The sequence below is a fragment of the Neofelis nebulosa genome, chromosome 2 (assembly GCF_028018385.1).
Source record: "Neofelis nebulosa isolate mNeoNeb1 chromosome 2, mNeoNeb1.pri, whole genome shotgun sequence".
In the NCBI taxonomy this organism is placed as follows: domain Eukaryota; kingdom Metazoa; phylum Chordata; class Mammalia; order Carnivora; family Felidae; genus Neofelis; species Neofelis nebulosa.
The window spans coordinates 91,111,713-91,132,548 of NC_080783.1; the positions used below are offsets into that span (position 1 = coordinate 91,111,713).

Here is a 20,836-nt window from a genome sequence, read left to right on the forward strand (position 1 = left end):
AAGGTAGGTAGGATACTGCACGGCTCAGAGACATTCTTTTCTTTCCCAAAGACCACGCCCTTGAAGCGTTAACACTCCTCCATGCACCCAGATACCATCCAGGAGAGAGCAGGCGAGTGGAGTAGATTTCTGAAATTTTATCCAATATTGTCTGACCGCTCACTTAAAAAGATTTAAATATGATTCGAACTAATTTTACTGGATGAGAGGTTTTTGTTTTGTTCTTTGTTGCTATTCTTTCTCTCCTGGCTTATTTGGGTGGATACATGTGATAAAAATCAGATAGCTAGGGAAATTAATCTGTGTTTCTTCATGTAGTTGAACATACCGAAATACATAAGCAATCCTACTACGAATCTATTGTTATTCTCTGGTGCCCTAAACTTTCCATTTTTCTTGCAAACGAAGAAAGGAAGGAAGGGAAGGGAGAGAAGGAAAGAAAGCACTCGGTGCTTTTATTTAGCTGGGGCTGGATGGGGTAGGGGGGCAGGGATCATCCCATTTGTTTGTGAGCCTTTGCAAGTGTCTCCTGCTCCTTCAAACTGAGTAATCTGCACCATCCTCTTCATCTGAGCACAATAAAAACTTGCAACCACACCAGAGTTCCCTCCGAAGTGTGAGGCGAAATCAGAGACACTCTGCCTGTGTTCTTGTCTGGGATTCCCAAGTGGGACACACATGCAGAAGCCCCAAAGACAGCGTGAGGGACCCCAGAGTCCCTGGCAGAGTGGGAGATGGCTCTCTGAATGCCACACCCTTGAGGAATGCTGAGACGTTTAACTTAATTGTGGCTCAACTAAGGCAAATATTTTGTCAAAAACTGTAGGCTGGGGGCGCCTGGGTGGCGCAGTCGGTTAAGCGTCCGACTTCAGCCAGGTCACGATCTCACGGTCCGTGAGTTCGAGCCCCGCGTCAGGCTCTGGGCTGATGGCTCAGAGCCTGGAGCCTGTTTCAGATTCTGTGTCTCCCTCTCTCTCTGTCCCTCCCCCGTTCATGCTCTGTCTCTCTCTGTCCCAAAAATAAATAAACGTTGAAAAAAAAAAAATTTTAAAAAAAAAAAAAAAAAAAAACTGTAGGCTGGGTCACAGGTAGGGGCTTAGTGACATGAAGCTGCTTCCCTGTGGGACCACCGCCCTGCCCTCATCCAAGCCATCTAAAGGTACCACCTGTGCCAGGCAGAGATGAGAAGCCCACCGGTGGTGACAGCATGTGAGAAGGGGTGCAGAGACCACCAGAAATGCAGAACAACCCGGAAATAGGGGGGACAAACAGAGAATTTTAAACCAGAATAAGACCGAACCACAGACCTGAATTAAATGAGAAATTGATCACTGCATTGTATAGAATTTAAACCCAGAAAGGACCAGTTTAAATTAGCAATTTAACAGTAAGTGAGAAGATAGTTCTGAATCAGACTTTAAGAAGTAAAGAATAAGGGGCACCTGGGTGGCTCAGTCGGTTAAGCGTCCGACTTCGGCTCAGGTCATGATCTCCCGGTCCGTGGGTTCGTGCCCCGCGTCGGGCTCTGTGCTGACAGCTCAGAGCCTGGAGCCTGCTTCAGATTCTGTGTCTCCCTCTCTCTCTGACCCTCCCCTGTTCATGCTCTGTCTCTCTCTGTCTCAGAAATAAATAAACATTTTTTAAAAATTAAAAAAAAAAGAAATAAAGAATAATTCTTTTTTCACACCGCAGTTTGCCACTGGGGTTATAACTATTAAATATCTCTCTGTTCATGTGTATTACACATTAAAGTAGATGAAATAAAACCTAAATTCTAGTTCAGCTGCTTACTTCATTATAGCCAACACTGTATGTGTGATGGTTTTCAAAAACATGAGAATGCCAAGAGGGAGCCAAAACCCATTATTGTATCACTATCTGCCAAATATTTTAATTTGGAGATTTTTTTTTTTATTCTGATGCTCAACAGTGTGTGAGAAACACTGGCCACAAACGAAAACAAAAACCGCACTATAACTGAGAGATAATTGGTTTTGCACTAAACTGTAAGAAAGCCCAGCTTATACCTCAGAACAGAGACGATGCTAATGAAAGAAAAGAGAAAGAAAAAAAGAGAAAGAGGGTAATTTAGCAGTTAGAACAAAGCAGCATGGAACTACAAGCAAAAATTTGATTGGCTGAAGATCATGCCTAAAACTTTGAAAATTAACACCCCAGAGTATTATTTTTTATTATGCCTTGAAATGCTCTTTCTTTAAATCACAAAACTATATAAACAAAAAAATTCCCTTTTCCACTGCTGCAAGTAGCTGATAAGAATGGAATTTCTCTTCCCACATACGGTAGGCCTTCTTGCTTTAGTGGAAATGTAAATTTCTACTTTGTGTAAATTGTGTCATAATTTGTTTTATTGTGTTAAAATACGCATAACATAAAAATTATCATTTTAAAGTATACAATTCAATGGCATCAAATAAATTTGCGATGTAGTACAACCATCATCTCTATCTGGTTCTGAACTTTTTCATTGTTGCAAAGGGGAACCTCACACCCTGTAAGCAATTATTCCCCAGTCCCCTGCCTCCAGCCCATGACAACTACTAATCTACTTTCTGTACTTATGGGTTTGTCTTTTCAGGATATTTCATATAAATGGAATCTTACAAAATATGTGCCTTTGTGCCCATCTTTTTTTACTTAGCATAATGTTTTTAAAGTTCACCTACGTTGTATTATAGATCGGTACTCCATTTCTTTTTTTGGCTGAATAGCATTGCATTGTGTGGATATACACATTTGTTTATCCATTCATCCATCGACAGACATTTGGATTATTTCCATCTTATGGCTATTGTGAATAGAGTGATTATGAATATTTGTGTACCAGTTTTTGTTTGAGTGCCTGTTTTGAATTCTCTTGAATAAAAAGCTAGGAGTAGAATTGCTAGCTAATGTGATAACTCTACGTTTAGTGTATTAAGAAACTACTAAGCTGTTTTCCACATTCCTACCTGCAATGCATGAGAGTTCTAATTTCTCCATATTTTCACCAAGACTTGTTATTTTTTTATTATGATCATCTAACTGGATGTGAAGTGTTATCTCAGTGTGGTTTTGGCTTGCATTATCCTAATAGCTAATGATGCTAAAAATCTTTTAACGTGCTTATTATCCATGTGGATATTGCCTTTAGACAAGTGTCTATTTAAGTCCTTTGCCTGTATTTTCAGTTGAATTTTTTGTATTTTTGTTGCTGTTCCATACAACTTTGAACAATGAAAGTAAATTTGAAGTCATCTTGACAAACTCTCCAGTGTTTTTAGTGGAAACTCCACACGCTGGCCAAGAACAGGTCACTCCAAACTCTGGGCTTTTAAGACGATGAACATGGGGTCAAGAAATGGGAGCTACTAAGACACCAAGACTTGATATTGACACACTAAATGGAAAAGCAGTACTTCCCAGTCCAAGCCCTTTACCACAGAAGACTGACACGTCCTGACTCTCCTCCCACGATCCCCTCAAGTCTAAGTGTGATCCGTATGTGATGAAAACATTCTGCCTTCAGCAGTGGGCGGCAGGAAGGAGCATGGCTCCTTTCACACAGGCCTTGCTCCTGCAGCAGCCATGGGAGCCCTAGTCTTGTAAATGATGAGACTAAGACAATGGGAAGCTGTAAGACATGACCTAGGTTCACCCAGTTATTATTGTACCTGGGGCTCAAAAATGGTGTCCTGTCCCCTATGTGTTCAAGCTGTCCTTAGCCATAATCTTCTGTATGCCACATCATAAAACCAACAAAGGTTTTTAAGATAGCTGACTGGAATTAGGAGGATCATTTGTCATATTAATGATGACCACCCGAGGCTATCTTAAAAACTTTAAAATTATGAGCATGTATTTTGACTTAAAAACAATGTTTCAGCTTTAATTAAGGAATTAAATGAATGCATATAAAACATCCAGATCCATCAAATATGTAAAATATGTAGTTTGAGACCATTTGGGGTAGAGATAATTACCAAAGAAAATGCAAATCATAAATGGATTTTAATGAGCCCAACCTAAATACAATTTAAAATATCTGACAACATAAGATAACAGGGGAGACCAATTTATGCTATAATGTATGTAATATGAAATGTTAGAAATTAGTTCACCCTTGGGGCGCCTGGGTAGTTCAGTCACTTAAGCATCCAACTCTTCATCTCAGCTCAGGTCTTAATTTCAGGATCGTGAATTCAAGCCCTGCATTGGACTTTTCACTGGGCATGAAACCTATTTTTTAAAAAAGGGCGGGGCACCTGGGTGACTCAGTCGGTTGAGTGTCCGACTTCGGTTCAGGTCATGATCTCATGGTTCGTGGGTTTGAGCCCCGCGTCGGGCTCTGTGTGCTGACAGCTCAGAGCCTGAAACCTGCTTCATGTTCTGTATCTTCTTCTCTCTCTGCCCCTCCCCTGCTAGTGCTCTGCCTCTCTCTCAAAAATAAATAAACATTGGAAAATAAATTAAAAACAAAAAAAGAAATTAGTTCACTCTCGTGACCTGTTTTTAAGTTTATTTATTTTGATGGAGAGTGAGTGGGGAATTGGCAGAGAGAGAGTCCCAAGCAGGCTCCATGCTGTCAGCACAGAGCATGAGACCGGGATCAATCCCATGAACCATCACGAGATCATGATCTGAGCTGAAATCAAGAGTTGGTCCTTTAGCCCATGGAGCTACTCAGGCACCCCTTCACTCTTATGACCTTTAAAATGCTCTCAAGCCTTTTTGTTTAGTTTTTTTTTTTTTTAATTTTTTTTTCAACTTTTTTTAAATTTATTTTTGGGACAGAGAGAGACAGAGCATGAACGGGGGAGGGTCAGAGAGAGAGGGAGACACGGAATCGGAAACAGCCTCCAGGCTCCGAGCCATCAGCCCAGAGCCTGACGCGGGGCTCGAACTCACGGACCGCGAGATCGTGACCTGGCTGAAGTCGGACGCTTAACCGACTGCGCCACCCAGGCGCCCCTAGTTTTTTTTTTTTTTTTCAATTAGTGATAAAGCATGGATGAGAGACACAAAATAAGTGAAAAGCTTAAACTCACTATTTAAAAAAAGGTTGATCATGCTCCAGAGACTAGACTTCTTTTGGCAAGGTATTAAGTAGACTTCGAGGAAGCCAGGTTTGTCCCACCCAGGGCTCTAAAGCCAGTTTTGCTGCTCTGTATCAATCTGAGTGCGTAGGGAACATCAGAAACGGGAGGCCGAAGGTCTAAAGCCACTGAGATGGGAGATAAAAGATGGAGCTAATCAGATGCTTAGATGGTCCTGGAACCAAAGCATGAATTTAGGATGAAAGCACACAGCTATTTCAGTCACAGCAAATAGAACAGAGCATGACCTTCAGGCTGGGGAGAGAATGCGCCAAGCCCCAAATTTCTCGGAGGTCAGGGATTATAGATGAAGGACCGTTGATAAAAATACGGACAGGAGTAAATTGCCTTAGTGCTTTGTGACCTGAGAAGTATATTTGCCCTGCTTTTCTTTCCTGTGTAAGAGAGAACATCCTTTATCTCAGCTACCAGAAAGCATTCTAACATTTTCTCCTGGAATCTCCATTCAATTTTTTTCCATTCAATTTTTTTTTATAACTCGAACATAACCAACATCTATTGTTCCATTTATATTAGAAAGTCTTCAATAATTATCAAACCATTATTCTTCGTCTTAGACTTTGTAATAACATGAGTAGTTCAGTAGAATTTGGGGATTATTCCAGTATTCCTAGTTGGTATCTTCCCTTTGATGGAGAGGGGCATAGTGAAGCAGCAAGAGAAGCTATCGAGACTGCTACATGCAAACTGGAATGCCTTGGGAATCACATTTCTTCATGTTAGATAGTTAATTTGCCTTGAAGACAGGAAGTAAACTATGTAGGAATCAATTTTCCATTGGACTCTTATAAATTTCTCCCTATAGATAAAGCCGACCATTAGTTTTAAACAATAGGCTATACTTCCTAAATATAAAATATGTTTTCATTTGATATCTGGCAAAATGAAAGAAAAACCATGCAGAAATTAAAATATGGACACATTTATTTTGCTATGGAGAGTGGTATAATTCATTCATATATTTTTCTATGCTACCTTCTCAGACAGTTTTTTTTTAATTTTTAGTTTTAAGTAGTTGTCTTATGTCCAATTTATTGAGCCAACTCTAATTGACAGATATTATTATGTAAATCTCCCTGCCACTTGTCCACGTGCCATCTAAAATATAGTGCAGGGGAGAGGTATACAGAATATGAAGTGCTGATAGTAAGGCTTGTGTGATGTGACAATGTGTTCCTCAAAAAATTATGTAGCAGATATAGCATGTCATATGCCCAAATACAATGTTTATTTATTCCTTGGTAGATAGAAACACAATTTGTTCAGATATCCAGCTTTCAGCAAAGTTGATCCTTGCTCTAGCTCAGAGGTGAATCCTGATTTATCTAAAGTTCCCACACTGTCCAATGGGAATTTCTGTGACGAGAGAAATATTCTATTTCTACGCTGCCCAATATAGTACCCATTAGCCTCATGGGGCTATTGAGTATTTGCAATGTGGCAAGTAAGACCGCAAAACTAAACTTTAAATTTAATTTAATTTAATTACTGTCAATTCATTCATCCATTCATTCATTTTAAAAATTACTATGAATTTCACTTTAATAGACACATGTGGCTACCAGCTATTGCATTGGACACCCTAGCATAACCAATTATGATAATCCCATTGCCATTGCCACTAACTGGATTGACATAAGACATTTGACAAAATGTTGGCCAACAGATGGGAAGAGAGTGTTGTTGGCAAATGATATTGTTACTGCCCCCATTAGACAATGCCTTTCCCAGCATTGTTGCATGGAACTGGGACACTAACCTTTTCATACCACGAATAATAATACCACGGCAGAGCAAGGATGCTCCTGCATGACCTTGAGACTTCCAGTAAATGAGATAATGAATTTTTCATATAGCTTAAGCCATTTTGATTTGTGTGCCATGTTATTTGCAGAGGAAGCGTCATCACTCATAGAAAGCATCTTCTTCGTTACTTCATGAAATTGTCAGAGAAAGTATTATTTTTAATCTTCGAAATTAGAATAGGCTATTGTTGGAATTTTAATAAAGACAACTTGTATTTAGCATATACATTTGATTTGGTGAAGTAGAGTACTTATGTAGTAACAGCAATAATAGTAAAGATCAGAGTTGTGAATGTTTCCTATTGTCTAAACTGAAATTCACCTTAAAATCTTATGAAAGGGTAACACAAGTGAAACATATATGCTATTTTGAGGATAAATAAATTGAAATTAGAAGATGTTAATGAGGTCAGACCGCTCATTAATTATGGGGATATGTCTCAATCTTGGGTCTTTTTTTTCCCAACAAAATACTTCTTTTTTAGTTTAGATTGGTTGTCTCTGTAATTATCCTTTTTGTTAGTGGCTTACAAGAAGAAAATAAAACTGAGCATTTAAGTATTTGTGTTTGTAATGGTCTAGTTGATTTTGTTTCCAACATATCGCTAGCTCTGTTAAAAGCAGTCCATTTTTGAGTCAAGTGTGGCAGGAAAATGTCACATTGGAGAGAAGAACAATATCTACTTTAATTATATTAAACATAAATCAGAAAAAAAGGGATAATTGAAGAAGTTGGGTTTCAGAAAATCTATAAAAATAAAGGATATAAATGTGTGAAGTTGCATGCAGTGAGTGACTCACAAAATTTCACAGCTGAGAAATTGAAGAGACCTAACATTTACTACTATTAAAGGTAATTATTCAAATCATAGGTCTTACAATATCTGCTATTAGTTGCAAATGTTTAGGTAGAATTTAGAAAGTGTGCTTAACAATGGAAGCAACAATTTTGTTTTCATATCTTCTTGCATTCAGAGTAGGAACTGTTTCCCCTGGCCTTTGCGGGGGTGGGGTGGGGGGCATAAAACAGCCTTTGACAGCAGCAGAGGCTCCTTGGTTTAGGCATTTTGTTTTTAGACCCTAGAATGGCTTGATGAGGCAGACTTTTTATCTCCTTTTCTAAAGGCATTTAAATATTTGATCATCTTTTGTCTGCAAAGTGTTTTCACTTCATTATGCCCTACATGAAGATAATGCAATAGACTTAAAAAAAAAAAAAAAAGAAAAGAAAAAAAAAACCCCACAACTATTCAAAGTTCTTCTAAGCTTTATGATTTTTTTTAACAGATCTCTGTGCCCAATGTGGGGCTCGAACTCACAACCCTGAGATCAAGAATCACATGTTCTACCAACTGAGCCAGCCAGATGCCCCCCAACTTTTATGATTTTATCATTTAATTGTATCATTAAAAATTTAATGATCAATGTATTCAGATGATATTGGAATTTAAATCTTTTAACCCTTCTGTTTTACCCCTGAAAAGATTTACTAACTTAGCTCACAAAAAACAATTCCAAAATGCAAATGTGAGAATGACCCAAGTGAGACTGGATGGAAAAGGAACTGTTACTGTTAAGAAACTTATCTCTAGATATCACTAAGGTACAGCAACACTGAACAAACATCTATTAAAAAATTGTAATAATTATGAAATTTTTATTCCAAAATATTAAACATTTTTTTGTAATGTTTATTTATTTATTTTGAGAGAGAGAACGCGAGTGGGAGGTGGGGCAGAGAGAGAGAGGGAGACGCAGAATCTGAGCTGTCAGCACAGAGCCCTACGCGGGGCTTGAACTCATGAGCTGTGCGATCATGACCCGAGCTGAAGTCAGACACTCAACCGACTGAGCCACCCAGGCACCCCCCAAAATATTATATATTTATATAAATATAGTTTCTATTTTTATACTAGAATAGTGAAAATGATATAACACATGGCATCCATTATCTGTTATTTTGTGCTAGGTACCAAACTAAGTTTTTTATGTGCTAGGTACAAAGCTTAGGTTTTTAGTTATCTCATTAAAGTCTTATGCAATCTGATGCAGTAGATACTAATCTTATCCTTATTTTACAAGTAAATAAACTGAAGATTAGAGCTAAACAATTCATTTACAATCATGAATAATAGTGGAAAAATTGGAGTGATTTGGGTTGGCCTTATTTGTTTCCCTTCTTGTAGGGATCACCATCCTGTTTCTGCCATTGTCTAGTATTAGAAAACAGGAATTTCCCTTTTTTCTCTCATTTTTCTAATGCATACTGGAAAAGCGGGGCACCTGGGTGGCTCAGTCGGTTAAGCGGCCGACTTCGGCTCAGGTCATGATTTCGAGGTCTGTGAGTTCGAGCCCCGTGTCAGGCTCTGTGCTGACAGCTCAGAGCCTGGAGCCTGTTTCAGATTCTGTGTCTCCCTCTCTCTGACTCTCCCCTGTTCATGCTCTGTCTCTCTCTGTCTCAAAAATAAATAAACATTAATGCATACTGGAAAAGCAAGTCAGGATCCTGTGTGGAAAAGAAGGGAAGATTCTGGGGGGGGTGCAGGTGTGGAAGATGTAGGTAGAAATCTCAAAATAGATTTAGAGATTTGGAAATCAGTGGGAAATTTTGTTCCCCTTCCCATTTAGAGTCAAGAGAAAATAGCAGTGTAGGGACATATGGGTGATAGGACCAAAGATAACCTCCCAAAGATTTCTGTGCTCTAGAATGGCATGCAAGCTAATAAATGGCACATAACTCATGAAATAGTGGCTGAAGTTGAACAAATGAAGGGGTGTTTTAGCCAACATCCTATGCCTCAGTTGACTTCTCTTCTAATCAATGTTTTGGTACCACGTAAGATTCTATCATTCAGAATTTAGGCAAGCTCCTGGGGCAGGGGCGGGGTGGGGGGGGGGGGGGGAGGTGGCAAAAAGATCCAAAATTGCCTGTGTTTAAGATTCTGTGTTTTTTTAAACATTATTAATTTGTATAAAAACAAAATTTTATTTTTGTATTCCAGGGTTGTGGATTTACTAATATTTCATTCATTCACTTAGTGTAATCTCTGAAATTTATGAGTTAATTTGTAATTTTTACAACACAATGATGATATATGGCTTGATACCTGGATATTGCTAGTCAATTTATGTATCACTTCTGGGTTTGAAAGTTAACATATGATATTTAATGTAAATATACACTTTAAAATTTTTTTTTCAACGTTTTTTTATTAATTTTTGGGACAGAGAGAGACAGAGCATGAATGGGGGAGGGGCAGAGAGAGAGGGAGACACAGAATCGGAAACAGGCTCCAGGCTCCGAGCCATCAGCCCAGAGCCTGACGCGGGGCTCGAACTCACGGACCGCGAGATCGTGACCTGGCTGAAGTCGGACGCTTAACCGACTGCGCCACCCAGGCGCCCCAATATACACTTTTAAATGATTGAGTCAGAATTGTGATATTCTGGTTATGACATACAATAATGTGTGATTACATCCTTTACCACCCAATTGTAAATTCCATGACAGTAGTGAGAATGACTGCATCCTTAGCACCTAAGAAGGTTTCTGGGTGTCAAATAGGATTGGGTGAATAAATACAAAATTATATATATATCAAAGATGTGACCCAATAAGAAAAAAATATATGAATGGTATAAGCCAAGTTTTCCTTTACTTCTTGTTTTACTTTCCTTTTGAAAGGTCAGGAAACTCACCTTGGGTATTTGTTTAGGTAAAAGAGTGTGCCTGACTCTTGGGTCATATGCCCTCAAAATCGTGCTGGATGAAACAGACTAATAAATTAATTTCAATGTGGTTAATAAGTAGGTTTGCATGTTACAATCCTCTAGTGACTTCTGAAGATTGTTTCTAACTGAAAGTAATGTCTCTAGTATATGAAAAGTGTGACTTGGGGTGCCTGGGTGTCTCAATCCATTAAGTATCCAACCATTGATTTTTGGATCAGGTCACAATCTCAGTTTGTGAGATGGAAACTTGCACAGGGCTCTATGCTGACAGCACGGAACCTGCTTGGGATTCTCTTTCTCCTTCTCTCTTCCCCCTTCCCCACTCATGTTCTCTCTCTCAAAATAAATAAATAGACAGTAAATAAAAAGATGTCTTCACTTTTATGTTATCTAGAAGTTGTACAATTATATATCATGCTTTCTTTTAAACATTTTTATTTATTTTTAAATTTTTTTAAATGTTTATTTATTTTTGAGAGACAGAAAGACAGAGCATGATCAGGGGAGAGGCAGAGAGAGAGGGAGACAAGGAATCCAAAGCAGGCTCCAGGCTCTGAGCTGTCAGCACAGAGCCCATCATGGGACTTGAGGTCATGTGAAATCATGACTTGAGCTGAAGTCGTACACTTAACCTACTGAGCCACCCAGGTGCCCCTAAACATTTTTTTTTTAAATGCTTATTTATTTTTGAGAGAGAGAGTGTGTGAGAGCGCGAGCAGGTCAGAGAGAGAAGTTAACAGAGGATCCGAAGTGGGCTCTGTGCTGACTGCTAGGAGTTCAATGCAGGGATCCAACTCACAAACCACGAGATCATGACTGGAGCCAAAGATGGATCTCAGTCGATTAAGCATCTGACTCTGGCTTTGGTCACGAACTCAGGGCTCATGGGTTCGAGCCCCACGTGCGGCTCTATGCTAACAGAGCAGAGCCTGGAGCCTGCTTCGGATTCTGTGTCTTCCCCTCTCTCCCCACCCCTCTCTCTTTCAAAAATAAATGAAGACATTAAGGGGCCCCTCAGTGGCTCAGTTGGTTAAGCATCCGACTTCAGCTCAGGTCATGATCTCATGGTTCGTGAGTTCAGGCCCTGCATCAGGCTCTGCCACTGACAGCTGGGAGCCTGGAGCCTGCTTCAGATTCTGTGTCTCCCTTTCCTTCTGCTCTTCCCCCACTCGAACTCTCTCTCTCTCTCTCTCAAAAATAAATAAAACACTTAAAAAATTTTTTTAAATTTAAGATGTAAGCATGTAATCCAATGAGTATGCATGTACTGGTATAAATTAAGTCTACACTGAAAGGTATAAAGAAGTGGCAAAGGAGAAATAAATGAAGACAAAGAAAAACCCTTTAACTTTCTCACTATAACAAAAGATTTCCACTGTGATCCAGAACAAAAGGATAGCTTTTTCAAGTGCCAACTAGAGAAAAAGTCAAAAGAGTAAGTGTAATTATTTAATACAGTTCCATCAGTGACATTGATTAAATCTGTCTCCCCAATAAAGTCATTGTGACATCTCATAACTATAAAAGATGGCCCTCCTGTTTTAAGCAGCTATACTTACAACAGGTAAATGACTTTTTAAGCTGTTTTCACATTTGCTTCCAAATCCAGTGAGGACAAAACAGAAGGAAATAGGGCTATAATACCATCTGAGTGATTTACACTAGGCATAAGGAAAGGCACTATTCCCTGAAAGTTTATACACTCACAGAGAAAGGGGTTGCATGACCAGGGTGATATACATCTGGCCCTGCCCAGAAGCTGAGTGGTGTAATAAATCATTATTATGGGTGTCACTAAATGAATGAATTGGCAACTAGAATTAACATCATGTACTCTGGGAAGAGATTTGTGGCAGGAGGGGGAGGAGAAGAACAAATATACTGGCCCTATTCTTACCAAATTGATACATAAATGCTACATCTGGGTTTCTTAACTTAGCATCCTAAAGCAACAATGTATGAGCTTTAGGAAATCTATAAATGCTTTGAAATTGAGTATAAACAATTTTAATGATTTTCTTTTTTTTTTTAATTTTTATTTATTTCTGAGAGAGAGACATAGAGAATGAGCCAGGGAGGGCAGAGAGAGAGAGAGAGAGAGAGAGAGAGAGAGAGAGAAGAGAGAGAGAGGGAGAGAGAGAGAATCCCAAGCAGGCTCTGTAGTATCAGCACACCGCCAGATGGGGGGCTGAAATTCAGAAACAGTGAGATCATGACCTGAACTGAAATCAAGAGTCAACGCTCAACCCACTGAGCCATCCAGGTGCCCCAAGCATACACAGTTTTATATGCATACATATGTGGCATTTTTATAGGGTAAGAATATCTGTATCTTGCACTGGATTCCCTGTATAGGCAACAGTCACAAATGCGAGAAAAAGACTATTACTTTTTGTGAATCTCTTGAGAATTTGGGAAAGGAGGATGTGTATGCTTTAAATATGTTGTAAATTACTAATAAAGGAAAAAAATCTACAATTTCTGATTGTCATGTTCCAACTCATTTTTCCTTCCAAGAATGCTCCCTATTCTGCTAAAGAAATGCTGAGTTTGAAAACCAATTGTGTATGATTGCATTTCTTCCCGCCTGTGGCTCCAGCCTCCCTCCCACCACAGCTTGCCTTCCTCAGGCTCTCTGTCCCAGGGCTACGGATCCGTGTAAGTTCCAGTGTGCTGTGTATCCTTTGTGACCTCCTAACCTTTACAGAGACAGCTTTTTCTGTCTGAAATATTACTTCCACCTCTAGTCTCCAACTGATTAACCCTACTTGTCCTCCAGGATTCCTCTCTGGTGACCTTTGACCAGGACCCTGGGCAAATCTCTGTCGATGCACATATCAAGCTGCATTGAAATAATGTGCCTTTACCTTCTCTTTTTTTCCATTACTAAGTTGCAGAGTTCCTTGAAATCATTTAGAAATTCATTCACCTCCGTAAGCTCACAACCTCACACAGCATCTAGTACATAAAGGGTCAATAGTCTTATTGAATGTTGACAGTTTTGATAAAAAATGAATTGTAGTGACCAAAAGGGTTTAATGAGTTTTCCTTTGTAGAGTGCATATATTTTTAAACAAAAGAAAAATATAAGCTGAAGGAACGAATGACTACTTTTGGAACTGATTTCATGCAGAAAGGAACAAAGTAGAAAGATATCTGGTAATAAAGGAACCTTCCTGAAGCCACTGAATGATTAAATTCCTATCACATAGTTGACACCTTCAGACTTACTCTCTCTTGAATCATTAATCATATGCCCATTTGAAAGTACCTTACAATTCACAGTTTTTGTAAACAGTACAGTTGAAGTTCATAGGAAGAGATGGAATTTATATTTTGTCAGCTAACGTAGAAATATTCTCTTCTAAATTCTAAAATTTCAACTTGGCCCAATTCCACTTGCTTCCTCTCCTAATGGTTTTCTTAAGACCAGTGATTTTCAACGGATCGTATGGTAGATACGGTGATGCTCCAACCACATGTCCCTTCAGAACTGGAGGACTCATTCTGCACTTGCTGTTTGTGCTGCTGCCTGATAGCTTCCAACTATGACACTTTCCTCTGCTTGCCCTCAGCTGGAGGGGGCCCGTTCACCCAAGTCTCACTCTGCTCTGAGGGCAGCCTACATTCATTAGTGGTTAATGGGAAGCTAAAGGCTCTGCCACTTCTCATCCACCTTGAGACCACTCAGAAGGGCCACTCAAGTTTCAGAGGTTCTTGTGGGACTGAGTGACCTTTCCTGAGACTGTATCACAGTGCAACGTTTCCCTTTGCCTAAAGATGGTCTCACCATCCCTTGCCCCTAAAGGTGCCAATTCTAAGAGTGTTTCCCAAAAAATTCTGGCGCTTGTGTTGATAATAGACTCTAATGGACAAAAGTGCAGAAATTAGTTGGGAGACTGTTGTAATCCAGGGAATCAATTGTGATCACAGGTGATGAGAAATATTTGGATTTTGAATATATTTTGAAGTTAAAGACAACAAATGTTCTGATATATTGGGTGTAGTTTGTAAGAGAAAATGGGGATTCAAGGATGTTTCCACTTATGTTGGCGTAAGTGCTGGAAAATAGTGGGCATGACCTGTATTTGGGGCTGATATGGGGAGGGGTAATTGAGACTGGATTCATTCTGAAGTATGTTCAGTTTGAGATGTCAACTAGACATCCAGTAGAGATGTCAAGTAGACAACTAGATTTATAGGTCTGCAGTCTGTTGGAGCACTGTGGATAAGAGGTGTAACTTTAGAAGTCTTCTGCATATACTAATTTTTAAAGCCATGAAAATAGGTGAGATATCCGTCAGAATGAGCATAAAGAAAAGAAGAAGACCAAAGACTGAGACTGGAAATGTTCTAATTTAGAGACTGGGGAGAAAAAGAAGAACCAGCAAGGGGGGGCTGAGATGGAATGACCACTGAGGCAGGGTAAATCCCTGGAGAGTAAAGTCTTGGAAGAAATGTGGGAAAGTAGATAAAGAAGAAGGGTATGGTAATGTATTTCAAATGCTACCTACAGGTCAAGTAAATTGACTTTAGTTACTTTGATAGTGATCTTCATGACACCATTTTTAATAGGTGATGAGGAAAAACATAATGAAGTGAGAACATGTGAGAAGGGGGAAAACAACACATATTTTCAGTGTTTTACTACAAAGGGGAGCAGAATAATAGGAAAGTCTTTCACAGAGAAAGTGGAGTCTGAAAACCATTTTTTTAAAAGAGATAACAGTCTATGTACATGTTGATGGGAATGATCCAGTAGAGTGGGAAAGTGATGATGTAAGGTAAAGAAGGGATTATTTCTGGAGCAATGAGCTTGGGCTGAGCAAGAGACAAGGTTTACTATACAAATGAAGACAGCGACATCAAGTGTGAGTATAACAGTATAGAAAAACTAGTAAATATTTTTCATGTGTTGGAAATAAAGCCAATGTACACAATTAGAGTGTTACTTATGGTGCTGTGCTTACAAGTTACAGGCTGAAATAGTCTCTATGATTTTGTTAGCTATAAAAAATGTACAATATATTCAGATAAGCCATCTGATTTTTTAAAGTATAAAGTGAAAGAATGTTAAAGATGGAATATTTTAAATTTTTTGGCAGTATTATAATTTTAACATAGCTAAATGATAACCTATCTTCTTAATATGTAATAGGTACAAAGCCAAACGTTGTATGTGTTGTTAGAAATGTAACTGTGAATAAAGTGTGTCTTTTCCTATATACTAGTATAAGGCAAACACTATAAAGCTCATACTAATGGAGAAAATGTCGGAAAATATACCTAGGAAAAATAAATATTGCTAATATTTTTTTCAGTAATATTAAAAAATGGGACAATAGAATGTTATGTTTAAAGCTAGACGTTTGTGACATATATCTCACAAAAAGTACTTAAATGACTGTTTAGAAGATAATATATTTCCAAGAATGGAAATTTAATATGAAAACAAATTATAAAAAGTAGTTAGTGTCTCTCATATATCCTGATTTGACTAATTAGTTTTATGTAATCCATTAAAACATCAGTCAGATTACAGTAGCAAATTTGGTAGCATTGGATCATACTACTTACAAATAGGAGCATCTGGCAACAATTAACCTAAGAGGCAATTTCCTTTTCCATAGTTATTATCCACATAAGTTTAAACTCAATTTATGTTATTATTTATATTTATTCAGAGGCAGACTACATGTAAACATGCCCTTCTCTTCTAACTCTCCCTCATCTGTAAAAAATTTCTACTTCAGTTATGATCTTTGCCCATTTCTCATTTGGATTAAATTTTCTCCATTATCGATTTGCTGGAAAAAAAAAAAATCTCAGCTACTGTCACTTGCACCAGAGGTGAATGACTACCATTATTAAGTGAAGGGATATTTGTTGCAGCATAAATGCCCCATTTGTTAGACAAAGCAGTCTGGTCATCCCAAGATCTACCTCTTCTGTCACCATAGAAAAGCTGGGGCTCTGAGAAAGGGAAACAGGAGCTAATGCTTTACAGGTGACGTAAAATTTGGTCTTGACCCGTGCAATGTCAACCCATATCCTTATGTAGATCAACTCCAATCAATTTGTTTGTGTGAGTTTCTGTAAGAGCAAGTGCCCCTTAAGCAACCAAATTCTTGGTTATTTATTCTTTGTCTTGCATGTGGTACAATTGTTTCTGCAATTGCTAGTAAGCAAGGAAGAGTGGTTAACATTATGGTAAACTGAAATGTCTGAACTCTGAGAATTTTTGTTTCCTAAGAGGTCTTGGTGAGTAGAAGTTACACTTATCATTGCAGAAACAGAGATCTATCTATCTATCTATCTGTCTATCATCTCTCCTCACATATATGATTCCCCTGCGGAGGCACTTCCCCAACCTTTTATTTTTAAGAATCCATGATTACAAAGGTCCACCATTACTAAGCACAAAGAGAAATGGATGCTTGCATTCTAGGCTGAGCACTTATAAATAAATAAATAAATAAATAAATAAATAAATATTAAAAATCTATTTTTTGAGGATTTGTGTGATGAGTATTCAAAATGCATCATTTCAGATTATTGGGTGAATTTTGTATTAAGTCTTTAAGACATTGATTTTTGTTTAATCCTTTAGTCATGTTTCTGTTAATTGAAAAGGTTCGTTACAATTGAAAAGTCCTTTTAAAATAACACCATACTTTTCTTACCACTGCTGCATGATCAAACACTGTCAGGCTTCTGGTCTCAGAGCATGTCAACAAGAAAAGAAACACAGAAAATGCTACTCTGTTGGTAAGGTGAAGCATTTATCTATAGGCCCTGAGCAAGCAATCCCAAGTCTCTTCTTTGTTTTACCATTTTTGTAGACTTCCCACTCAAACTAGAGCTTCTTACTGGATAATCTAAATGAGTCATTAATTATATTTGCTTCTTCAATATATAGAAAGCAAGAAGAAGATGATGAAGTTGGGTATATAGCTTGGGTATATAGCTGTTTTTTAAGCAACAAGGCAAAGTTTAAATTACTTATTGCCATTAACATTGAAGACAATGTTGAGTTGGAATTGTATCCGTTATAAATAAAATAGCCTACAAAAAATAATTCTATACTTTGCTAAAACATATCTCCAACATCTATTTAGACTGATAGCTAGGGCTATTTTGTTGGTCTCAAAGGCTCATGATAAGCTCTAAAGCTTGTGTAAATTTGTGGGCATTGGCATGTGTGTGTGTGTGTGTGTGTGTGTGTGTATACATGAATACATCCACTAGCATTTGAAATAAAAACTTCTATCACTCAACCATATAACTCAAATAGTATGTATAATAGGAAGCCACCATATGGAAGATTCGCACACTGTGGGGTATAAACATCAAACCCAATGTCTTGAAATATTTAAAGCCATATGTGGTAACAAATGCTTGCATCAGTAACCTGGATGTAAACTGAATTTTTGGTGCAGTATTCATATCCCCTGGCTTAATTAACCTGTATTATATTTCTCTAAATTTGACAATATGAAAATTTATGAGTGCATTTTAATGATTTCTCATGTACTTTCCTATAAGTTTCCTATATTTCAGTAACAATATGAACTCAAATTCTTTGGCAGGTCACATTTGTTCTGGAAATAAAAAATGTGTTCTGGGTTGGGAAAGGCAAGTTGGGTTTGGGACTGAAATGTAATCAGATGATTTTTGACCATGGTTCATGAAACCTTCATTCCCTCTGGTGAAAACCCAGCATGATAAATTGAATCTTGGGACATGGAAATTCCCATCACATTATGAATTCTGTTGATAGAATGCTGATGACAAAGAGGTTACAGATTATTTAATTAGCACAATGAGAGCTTTTCAGATTATAAATTTATGGAAATATTTTAAACTAAGACTTATTTTTTATGAAATTTGTTGTTCCTTCACAAATATTAAAAAAAATAGGACAAAGAACTGCAAAAGACCAATGCAACTCTAAAAAAGCTGTAGGCAGCCCAGCAGAGAGCTGTAGGGCAAAAATTGCCTATAGAAAAGTATTGTATAGAGAAATCAACACGAGGCCCTAATATGCTGATCATGCTCAGTCATTGGCTGGGGGCTGCCTAGGGAGAGTGTGTATCTGAATCAAATACTGTAATGGATCCCAGAGGTAGACAACTTAGGCTGTTATCTGACTGAACACTATGTAACAGGTTCATTCTTTTTTTATTTAAAAACATATTTTTAATGTTTATTTTCGAGAGAGAGACAGAGTGTGGGCAGGGGGAGGGGCAGAAAGAGAGGGAGACACAGAATCCGAAGCAGGCTTCAGGCTCTGAGCTGTCAGCACAGAGCCTGATGTGGGGGCTCAAACCCACGAGTGGTGATATGATGACCTGAGCCGAAGTCAGACACTCAACCGGCTGAGCCACCCAGGCATCCCCAACAGGTTCGTTCTTAAAGGTATTTCTGAGAGGTACACATTTATTGATTCCACATTAGTAAATATCAGATTTTTAAAAATGCCATTCATAATAACAACGAACTTTATATGTAATAATGACAATAAAGTCCTGCAAGAATTTAAGAAAAAAAACATAAAACTATGGAAATAATAATAGAATAACTAAATTCAGAAGTATACAATGATTATGGATGACAATAGTCCATATAAATAATTATTCTACAACGTCAATGAAATTCTAGTTGATAGCTTAGAAAGATTTTTTTAAATATTTACGAAATATAAGATCTTAAGATATCCAGGACATTCATGAGAAAGATTAACAAAATGAGGAGGCTTATCCTACCAAATATCAAGGCTTATTATAAAGCTGTAATAAATAAAAAAGATAAAAGTCATAGGTCTGTTGGGTGGTAGGGTCAGTGCTTCGAGAGAACATCCCCACAGGGAGACCCGGAAGAGGCTGGCCCCGGAAGAGGCTGGCTGGGCTGCTGAGCCTACTGGGCCAGACAGTAAGAGGCCAGCAGGAAAAACAAGATTCCAGCAGAGACATCAGCTAAAGTGGGTAACTCTAGCCCTAGGAAGACCAGCCCTTAAAAACTGTGGGAGGAATCAGTTCCTGGCTAATGCAAGTCAGAGTCAGAAAGCCAATCAGACAAAGGCCTAGATGTAAAGTTCAGTACTGAGGATCTTAAAGCACAGTCCAAGCAGACTGGGATGCTGGGATGGTGTTTGAAACTACCAAGACAGGCCTGGAACTTCCTTCCAGCCATGAAGCTGGAGGGAGAAGACTTCTCCTACCATAGCAACTGTAAAAAGCCAGGCATCACAGAACTTGTGAAGCTTATGAAGGAGGCTTACCCAGACCACACACATTTTGAGAAAAACAATCCCCATTATGACCCATACAGCAAAGAAGACAATCCCAAATGGTCCTTGGTAGACGTACAGTTTGTTCCAATGATGAAGCATTTCATTACCCTGGCTGAGCTCAAAACTCATCACCAAGCCCTTAAAAAATATGGCTCTCTTAGGCAAACCATAAAAGAGACTCTTAACTACAGAGAACAAACTGAGAGTTGCTGGAGGGGAGGTGGGTGTGGGATGGGCTAAATGGGTGATGGGGATTAAGGAGCGCACTTGTGATGAGCACTGGATGTCGTATGTATGTGATGAATCACTAAATTCTACTCCTGAAACTAATATTACACTATATGTTAACTAACTGGAATTTAAATAAAAACCCGAAACATTAAAAAAATATATGTATGGCTCTCTTTACTCGCCAGAGACTCTCAATTCATCCCGACTCTAGAGGAGTTTGATTTTATTTTGAACCTGGAGAAAAAGGAACCAAGTTAACTGGGATACTATTGCTGAAATGTGCAAAACATTACTCCAAAGAAGTTAAGCTTTTAGAAGACAAAAGAAGCTGTAAGGAGGCTTGCTTATTATGTTCACCTGGGATTGTATACATGGGTGGTTTTCATGTACCTTTTTCAATAAAACATTAATATCAAAAAAAAAGAAAGCAATACACTGAAGAACTTAAAAATAAACCTATCAATCTATCATATCTTAATAAATAAATGTGTAAAGGATGGTTTCATCATTTAGTGTTCCCAGATAAGTGATTTCATTGCATATAGTTTTAGGAAGGAAATGGAGCCATATTCTATGCCATACTTAAAAATCAAATACAAGTGACATCACCAAGATGGCTACATCTTGGCTGTTCCTGACTTTGATCTCTCTCACAAGAA

General features: G+C 38.3%; 1 protein-coding gene across 1 annotated transcript in view; it reads left to right on the plus strand.

Annotated features, from left to right (window-relative positions):
- The window catches only part of LOC131490565 (thymocyte nuclear protein 1-like), a 44,245-nt gene extending 23,810 nt beyond the window's left edge, over positions 1-20,435 (plus strand). Inside the window, 3 exon segments of the mRNA XM_058693071.1 lie at positions 19,707-20,112; positions 20,340-20,379; positions 20,381-20,435. Of these exon segments, the coding sequence (XP_058549054.1) occupies positions 19,707-20,112; positions 20,340-20,379; positions 20,381-20,435 (501 nt within the window).
- The last annotated feature ends 401 nt before the right edge of the window (positions 20,436-20,836 follow it).